Here is a 9,333-nt window from a genome sequence, read left to right as displayed (position 1 = left end):
GTGACAGGACGGGCTCAGCCCTGAGCCGCGGCGCGGCGCTGAGGGGCGCTGAGGGGCCCTCCCCCGGCGCCTCCCCGCCGGAGCGGCCCCGGCCCCGCTCCCCTCGGGCTCCCGGGGCGGCCCCGCGGCATTGTGGGGGCTGTAGGCGGCCTCCGCCGCCCGCCCGCGCCGCCGCCGCCCGCTGGGGCCGGGGCGGGACTGCAGCTCCCGGCGGCCGCGGGGCAGCACCGCCCGGCACGGCCCGGCCCGGCCGAGCGGGGAGGAGCCGCGCCCGGCACAGCCCGCACGGAGCCCCGGCGGCGCCGGGAGAGGCCGGCGCGGAGGGGAAGGAGGAGGAGGAGGAGGCGGCGGCGGCCAATGCGCAACTGGCTGGTGCTGCTGTGCCCCTGTGCGCTCGGGGTCGCGCTGCACCTCTGGCTGCTGCTCGGCTGCCCCGGCGGCCCCGGGAGGCAGGCGGCAGGTAGGGAACGGGCGGGGGGGGGACGGGGGCACGGGGCTGCGGCCGGTACCGGGCTGCGGGGGGGGGGGGATCGGGGCTGCCTGCTGCTTTCCAGGGGCGATCAGCAGAGGAGCAAGGCCGGGGGGCTTGGGGAGCCCGAGGGCTGCGGGGCTGCACAGGTGTCGCTCGGTGCTGTGGCCCTCCAGCACTGAGCGGGGACAGAGCCGGAGCTGTGCTGAGCCCCCCGTGCCTTTCCCCCGCCGTGCTGCCTTTGTAACTCCGCTGCGTTGGGCTGGGGTTGGAAGTGGCAGCGCCAGGTCGCACGGTGACATTTTCTGCTGAGATTTGTAAGGAAATCCAGAAGTTTCTCAGTTGGGGAAGGAGGGAGGAAGCTTCGCTCCTCAGGGGTTCGCTCTTACCCGCACTTGTTAGCGGAGTTTATGCTGGTTACTGTGAAACTCTGTTGCGCTCGATAATGACAACGAGGTTATCATTATTTTTTTTAAACATACATTCTTAATAGAGAAAGAGTAAGCGTACATTTTGGTTGTGCGAAGGTTATTGAGTTGTAGCCTATTGAGTAATGTATTGACACCGAGGGGAGAAAAACTGATGCTTCGTGTAAAAATAGCACTGCCATCATCCATAGGGAAATGCTCAGGATGATACATGAGCTGTCTCTCTATGGGCTCGATCTTCGCATTATAATTTCAGAGAGAGTCTGCCCCGAGTCCTCACAAAATGCTGGGAAGTGTACAAGCTGCAGGTATGGCTGCTTGGCAGAGGACAGGAGGATGAGCTAAGGGACCTCTTCTCTCTCTGATGTCTTCTGTGCTATATTTTTTTTTATTCAGAGTGGTTTAGGAACATTAACAAATTAGTATACAAGAGATGTCCCAATTTATTAAAATACTTCTTGAATTTGAGACAATTTAAGAAGATGGGGTGTTACCTGATAAAGCCAGGCGTGTTTCATTATTGACTTTCTTGATCTTTCTTTTTCTTTTTTCCTACTGCAGTTGTTCTTTATTACATACTGCCTGCAGCCCCTGGTATGAATAAGAATTCAATTTGATCACAGGACAGTGTTTCACAGTAGCTGTGGCATAAAAATGCATTATTTCTGTACACCTCATATGTCATTTGCCTGTGTCTCAACAGCTGCAAAACCGGCTATCAGCATAGGTCAAAAGCAATACATCTTTTCTTTTTTTTCTTTTTTTTTTGAGAAGTATAATTCCACTCTCAATAGTTATTGCACACACGCACAGAATGGAAATTGCTATTAAGAAGCTGACAACCTGTTTAATGATTATTTACCTCGACACGTTCAACTTATTAACACAAAATTGGAATAGACATCAAAACTGTCAATTCAGCTTACCCTTTCTAATAAGCAGCTCTCGATCTTTGCCTTAAAATGGCAGCTGGGCAGCCTATATTTATTTAATGAAGGGTTGAGGTTGCTTTTTATTTGTTCACTTGGATTCTTGTGTTCTTTGGAAGGGGCTGTTCCAAAAGCTTTTGGTCTTTCTTAGAAATGTTTCCTTGTTTCTGGCCTAAACTTGCTTGCAATTGGTTTATGCCCTTCTGTTCGTAAGCCTTTCAGCTGCAAGGGTCTTTCTCCTCCTTTGACTACATGGCTATCATGCAACCACAGAGAGCAAAGGTATCTGTTTTAAGCCTTTTTTTTTGTAAGCTCGACAAGCCAGGTACTTATCATTTCTACTGATAAAATAGGCTTTCCATTTCTAGTCATTGTAGCAGTGCATTCCTGTTGTTTCCATCTAAAGTCATCTGACCTATAGACAATGATTCCTATTCCATTTTCTGCTCATTCCTTCTCCTCCTCCTGGAAGTGCCTCCTTTAATAAAACCCTTTTCCTGACTGCTCCGTCTGAGAGGCCTGTGGTCTGCCTGCATGCTTTGGGCCCTGGAGTCATCCATCTCTCACTGCGTGGTGTTCAGACTTCTCTGTGTTCATGATGACTTTCACCTTGGTGTCACAGTATGCTTCGTGTATGTCGTGCTCGTTAACTGGGAAAATAAATAGGATCTGTTCTGAGACCAAAGGCACTGACCGTTGCCTTGGTGCCCTGACTTGGGTGGCTCTTTGCTCTCCTTTTATTTATCAGTTAATGGGGCTGTAATTCACACTTCTGAGCAAGACTTGTGCAAGAACATGCTTTTAGGTTTAATTGAAGTCTAACTGGTTACAAACAGGTGCTCTCCAAAGGAAGTTTGTGGGTAGGAAGCTTTAGTTAATTTTTGTAAAAATCTTAGATAAAAGCTAATTATAAAATGACCTCAGAAACTTGAGAAAGAACAGACAGACCTGCTTTTCGCACTCCATGTGGATTTATTGCTTCATTGCTAATTGTAGGTTTTAATTGATGGTGTGAGTCGTACTGAGTAGGAAATCATGAATTGTAGGGCTTCAGTTACTGTACCTAATCAGAAACCCCCCACACTCTGTATAAAGTGCTGCTGCTCTGCTGAGGGCGATGCCCTTTCAGACATAACTCCTGTTACATTTCCGAGGGTGTGCGGCAGATAAAACTTGACCCTTTCGTTTATGTTAAGAGTCAGTCTGAATAATTGTGGAACAGATTAAGAAACGCCATTTTCTAGAAACTGCTTGTGTGCCATCTGTTGTCCTGTGGCTCAGCACGTACTTCCTCCAGCACTGGCCTAATGGAACTGCGTGCAGGGTTGGTCAGGCTGGCATTTAGTGATTTACCTTGCAGAATTAGGGCTGTGTCCTGCACGGACTAACCTGTGTACGTAAGAGAGGAGGGAGAGCTTAACCTGCTTTTGGCTTTTCAGCACTAAGACTACAAAATATAGAAACAACCCCTGAGGCTATGAATAATGCTTTGCTCCACAAGAATTTTTTGCCAAAAAGTGATACCTTCTTAAGAAGAGGTGTTCTTGAGACCCTTTCTGCCAATATACAGCTCGTACATTGCTTGGTCGTTAAGGTATTTCATCTTTTGTAGGCATGCTAAGACTAATTAGTGTGATGGCCTTGGAAACAGAAACCTGCTGGCAACAGGTCACGTTTGGCAGTGGCAGTAGCCGTGCAGTTCTGCCTAAAATGCAAGTTGTTCCCTGGCCTGGATCTGTAAGATCTTACTAGAATATTGTTCTGCAGGGCTGGACCATCCCAAACAGAAGCAAGGCCATCACCTTTGATGGGCCTGAAATAATCGACAACAATCCAATATTTGGCAACGGATTTGGGATTTTTTTCAACTTGCAGTTGTTCTGCATGATGCATTGCAAACTACTGATGAGCAACATTGGAGCTGTACATTTTAACGCATTTTGGCATTGAAGCAAGGGCCAAAGAGTCCAGGTTCTGCCAGAGCTGGGCAGCAAGGCTTGTGGCTGAAGGAAGGTCTGTCTTTACCCTTTTAAATTGCCCACTGGCTAGAACAGCCAGAAGGGGGCAAGCAACTTTCTCTGGGAGCAGGCTTTTGTTCCATGCCACCAGAGATTGCTAGTTTACTTTTCAAAGGTAAAGGTGCCGTGCTTCCAAAAAACACACATCGCTTTAGGTGTTGCAAACAGGATTTGCTTTGTTCCTTTTGCGGCTACACTTCTGATGCTTGGCACATTGTTCCCGTATCCGCCTGGAAGTGTGCAAGTGCTGTATCATTAACGTTGTTTAGAGCACCATCATCCAGCCAGTATTACTCCTGCTGCTTTGCAACTTTGAAGGACCCTGCTGTTTCCTTAAGGGAATGCTGTTGATGTAAAAATAAAAAAATAAATCTTCTGCCTACAGAGGTTTTCTGTAAAACTTGCTTAAAAGCTTGTCTAAAGGCTTGTCTGTGTCAAGGAGCACTGTGCTCCTGCAGCAGCCGGGGTGCACGTCTTGTTGATTTTTAGCTGTGGTATAAAGTAGGTCCTGCAGTGAGGTCGTGTAGCTCTGCTTGCACAGGGACCTGTAATGCAGATGAGCTACAGCAGATTACTTCAAGTGAAGAAGATTAGAGTTGGGGGGAGAGCTGCCTTTGCTCTTTGGTTTGTTCTTTTTCTGCATGTGTCAGCACTCTGTGAATACAAACCTTCTTTATATTCAGTTAATTCCTTCCTCCGTGTTTGTTTGGACCTTTTACAAAGCAGCACAGAAAAGAAAGGCATTTAAAAACAGGGATATGGTTGCAAAGTCAGAAGAATAGGCAGAGATAACACCTGGAATATGTGGGTTTGGTGTGTGGGGTCCTTTTTAGTCTTATTTTGTGAAGTGGCTTAGTTTAGAATACTCTTAATAACTTCTGACTGGCCTACTTAATTCCATTAATTGTCTTTTAAAAAGAGGATAGCTGCGTGTTTAGCAGAAGATACAAAGCCCAGCTTTTTGTGGAGCTCTCTCACTCCAGCAGTTGCTGGTGGAGGTTTTCTGGTGTCTGGTAGCGCAAGGAAACCTACACTGCTGGGGCTTGCAGTGCAAGCACCAACAAGGAGTCCCTTTGCTATCTATCCAGTCTGGTTCCATGAAACATGTAGGAACTGAAACACTTTGGGGCCTGCGCTATTTGTCAGACTTGACAGAAAACACCTGGCAGATTTAGTAGTTGTTAGGGGACTCATCAATAGAGCTATGTGCAGCAAGATCACATTTACTTTGTTTATTGACAAAATCAGGCTAAATGATCTCTCAATCTTTTCATCTCCTTCTAATGGCAGTAAATATAATTAACAGCTTGACTTGACATTTTACTTGAGAGTCAGTCTCACAGGAAGGAGAGATGCATGCTAATATTTGGGATTTTGAAAAACTTCTGGAGCCTTTGACAGCAGCTGAGGTGGTTAAAATCTGACCAGGGTCAGCAGGGACCTCTTAATGTGGTCAACTCCGTAGGAGACACACTTCTGTGTCTTTAGTCTTGTCTTCCAAGGGCACAGCTTTGTGCTCTCCATATGCGTTTATTTACCCCTTCCTGTGTCTCTCCCTGACTTTAATTAGTTGGTAGCTCTTTGTCAAGCTTGACAGACAGGTGGAGGTCCCAAAGACTGGCATTTTCCCCCGGTTTCGTGAAAATTGTTGACTGAAAATCCCGTGAAAGCTTATGGTAGGTCATGCTGAGGTGAACAGCTGCGCTGATAGAAATCCATGTGTGGTCAGACATCTGAGAATTGTATGGGAGCGTGTCCTTACAAATACCCCAGCCTAAGAAAAGCTTCAGTAAGAGCTGATTAACCATGTGGCACAAGACTGGCAGATGGGGCTTCTGTCAGTCCCGGTGCTGACAGAAATACTCATTATGGTTGCTGTGCAGAATTAAATCGTAGGAGCAGAGAATATCCCAAGCTGGAAGGGACCCACAAGGGTCATTGAGTCCAACTCCTGGGTCCCCAAAGGATCACCCAAAAGTCAGGCCAGATGTCTGAGAGCATGATCCAAACGCTTCAACTCCTTCAGGCTTGGTGCTGTGACCGCTGCCCTGGGAACCCTGTCCTGGTGCCCGAGCACGCTCTGGGTGCAGACCCTTTCCCTAACCCCCAGCCTGACCCTCCCCTGTCCCAGCTCCATGCCGTTCCCTCGGGTCCTGTCGCTGTCCCCAGAGAGCAGAGCTCAGCGCCTGCCCCTCCGCTCCCCTCGTGAGGGAGCTGCAGGCCGCCATGAGGCCTCCCCTGCCCACCTCCCTGCCTTGCTGTCCATCACAACCCCCAAATCCCTTCCTGTGTGGCTGCTCCCCAGCCTCTCATCCCCCAGTCTGTACGTATAGCCCGGGTTGCCCCATCCCAGGTGCAGAATCCAGCACTTGCTCTTGTTAAACCTCTTGTGGTCGGGGATTGCCCGGCCCTCTAATTTGTCGAGATCCATTTGTAAGTGGATCTCAGCAGCTGAGAGGGGGCTGCCTCCACTCCTGGTTTTGTAGTCTTTGCTGTGGGTAACCAGCTTAAGCCAAACAGCAAAGTGAAAGTTATTTGTGCCAGATGCAGCACCCTGTGTGGGGTAGGCATTGCACAATTGGCTACATATGCTCCGCAGAGAGGTCTTGGGCTGCTTGATGCATCTGAGATGCAGCTTTAAGACAGTAAGACTTCAAAAGCAAGGCAGCTAATGGTAGCATGGCTTTTTAATGGGAAGCGTTTCTCCTCCTTCTGCATCCCTTCAGTTAAAGACACTTCTAAGATTTCTCAAGGAATGTGATACCCAATTTTTGTTGTTGTTTTGTTTTTTCCTATATAGCTTTTTCACAGTTAGTAAGCCAGTTACCACATCCCTGTAAGGTATGGAAAGCAAATGGAAAGTGTGAACAACACAAGGGGGAAGAGACATACGCTGGATCATGCAGAAAGCTAATAGCATAGCTGGGATTAGGCTTCTGGTGAACTGCTTCCCTCATCTTCACAAAACACAAAATTTGCAGGTTTTCCTTTGCTACTGGAACTGGAAATATTAATGGCTTATTTATCATAGACTCACAGAGTGGTTTGTGTTGGAAGGGACCTTAAGGATCATCCAGTTCCAGCCCCCCTGCCATGAACAGGGATGCCACCCACCAGACCAGGTTGCCAAGGCCTCATCCTTCAGCACCTCCAGGGATGGGGCATCCACAGCTTCTCTGGGCAGCCTGTGCCAGGGCCTCACCACCCTCTGAGGGAAGGATTTCCTACTAACGTCTAAGCTAAATCTCCCTGCTTTTAGTTTAAAGTCATTACCCCTTGTAATCTTCACAACCTGTGCAAGGTTAAGAGTAATGAATTTTATACATTAAGCCTATTATTAACGCTGAAAACGTTGGCCTAAGAATGCTTTAGAATATAATACGTGAGAATTCACCTTGGTCCCCAGTGGCAAGTATTGATTGCTTATATAAATACTTTGTTACTATTGACTCAGAGGTCAGCATTTTCTCTTAACTTCTGCTGCATCAGATCATGTACATGCACATATCTGAATTATCTTTATAAATGAATAATAGCCTCATATTTTTATTCCTCTGTCTTCAACTGTCTGCCTCTTTTTTGATAGTGTTAGTTCAGAGAGAGACATCTCAGTCTGTTTTCCTGAAAGTTTAACAAGTGTTAGTACTGCTTTTCAGTCACAAGTAGAAACCTCTGCTAACGAGTGGGGAGCTTATTCATCAGATTTTTGCAAAAGTAATCTGTCTTGCTTTCTTTCTGTTTTTCTTTTTTTCCATTTTCAAAGGTATTAAAAGTAAAATGGCATAACCCGTGGGACAGAAAAGACAATCTTCTGAATATAGACTGCTGTAATGCTACCTTACTAAGCCTGAAGATGGCCTAAAACAAGAGAGAGAGCTGTCTGTTCTAATAGCAGTAGGATATTAATTCTGAAGCATCTGTTACATTAATGCTGTTTCCACATGAATGGTTCCTCAGAAAAAGCTTCACTCATTTTAAAATATAAACTGAGTGAAAGTACATTTTTTTTTATTCAAGTAGCTTTTTTTTTTTTATTAAAAAAAATGATTTAAGCCAACTTATGGTATTCAGAGTCAAGTCACCCTACAGAATTCTGCTCATAGTTCTGTTTTTCTTACATTTTAGTTTAGAAATTGCTCTGCTTTGAATTATAAGTGATATTTAAAAAACTGAATCTGTGTAGACCATGCCTAATATGCAGTCTACAAACATGTTAGTCCTCCTGAGGTTTATATGGGAGGGCTTGCAGATAAGGCTGCAGAGGCTGTTTAAAGAATAATCAAAGGACTGAAGAAGAGCCTGGAAATAAACAGGATGTGTGAGAAAGAGCTATGAGGCTATAGGAGAATTTGCTATAATGTTGTGGTCTTACGAATGTGTGGCTGTATCATGTACCTCTGCTGTGGAGCCCTGGCACATCTTCGATGTATAGTGGCCTCTGAAGGCATGCAGAGACTCTGGATAGTCAGTACTTAGCAGCACACTGGAAGGCTAAATTGTGTTCAGATTGAGTGATGTGTTCGATTCACAAGTTTCTTCAGATGTTTTATAGAGCAATGTCAGCAAACAAATCATATTCCTGAACCTTGCCACCAATTCAATCCGTTGTTTTTATAAGAGAGATAACAATTGAGCTCAGTGAAAACTGATACTGAGGAATGGAAACAGTGGCCTACTGCCTGGGTTTTCGTTCCTCTTGAGGGTAAGCTGATGTATGCTTCTCTTAGTAGGTTAATTTACAGCTTAAGTTATCAATAAGCTTGTACGTGTTGTCAGCACAGTTTCCTTTAAATAACTGTGGAACTTAAAGCTTTTATTATTTTTTTTTCCCCAGAAAATCAGTGTCTGCATGCTTAGAACTAAGTACGTAGTGGGAAATAGACTGGGGAAGGTTTGCCTCTGGAAACATCACTCCCTGCTTGCCTGCTCTCTGCCCTCCTGAGAATTGGTGGCAGAGCACTGTGTTACTTGGCCTTGGGACAAGGGAGTTGGGTGCAAGCCATTCTCAATAAGCCCTAGAGCTAAAAGATGTTCCTCGGGGGTCTCTTGATGTGGATTCAGTGCAGCACAAGACCTCTTGGGGCTTCAGTGCAGGCTGGAGGCAGGCTCTGAGGCCGGACGAGCCGCGGTGTGGATCTCCTGACGGTGCTGTGGGGCCCTGTAACGAGACCCATCCGTCTTCCCCCTTTCAAAGTGGAGAAAGTGGAAGCTGGCACGGAAAGTGGAATCTGGATAATAACTCACTTTCTAGTAGGAGTACACAATACAGACTTGGAAATATTTTTGGTCTCTTTAAAATTAGATTAGAAAAAAAATCTCGTCTATGCTGTATGCGGTAGTTTAGAGGACCTTCGCATTTACATTTGTTTTCTTTCTCTGCAGCCTAATGAAAAATAAGTTTAGCGAGATGAGATGAAAGCAATGTTTTGCTAGAGCTAAATATAAATCTTCCTCTTAACTCCAGAGTGTCTGACAAATTGAACTACGCA

At 46.2% G+C, this 9,333-nt stretch overlaps 1 protein-coding gene across 3 annotated transcripts in view; it reads left to right on the top strand.

Moving 5' to 3' along the window:
• Positions 1–223: 223 nt before the first annotated feature.
• The window catches only part of B3GALNT2 (beta-1,3-N-acetylgalactosaminyltransferase 2), a 30,789-nt gene continuing 21,679 nt past the window's right edge, over positions 224–9,333 (top strand). Inside the window, exon 1 of one of the 3 annotated variants that reach the window (XM_027453756.3) lies at positions 224–460. In XM_027453756.3, the coding sequence (XP_027309557.2) occupies positions 358–460 (103 nt within the window). In that variant the 5' untranslated portion in view covers positions 224–357. The remainder of the gene's footprint in view (positions 461–9,333) is intronic. The other 2 variants (XM_027453757.3, XM_027453755.3) reach the window with 2 other exon arrangements.

Source organism: Anas platyrhynchos, chromosome 3, assembly GCF_047663525.1.
Source record: "Anas platyrhynchos isolate ZD024472 breed Pekin duck chromosome 3, IASCAAS_PekinDuck_T2T, whole genome shotgun sequence".
Lineage (NCBI taxonomy): Eukaryota > Metazoa > Chordata > Aves > Anseriformes > Anatidae > Anas > Anas platyrhynchos.
The sequence above is the reverse complement of the archived record's forward strand: the minus strand, read 5'-3'. Positions and strand labels throughout refer to the sequence as shown.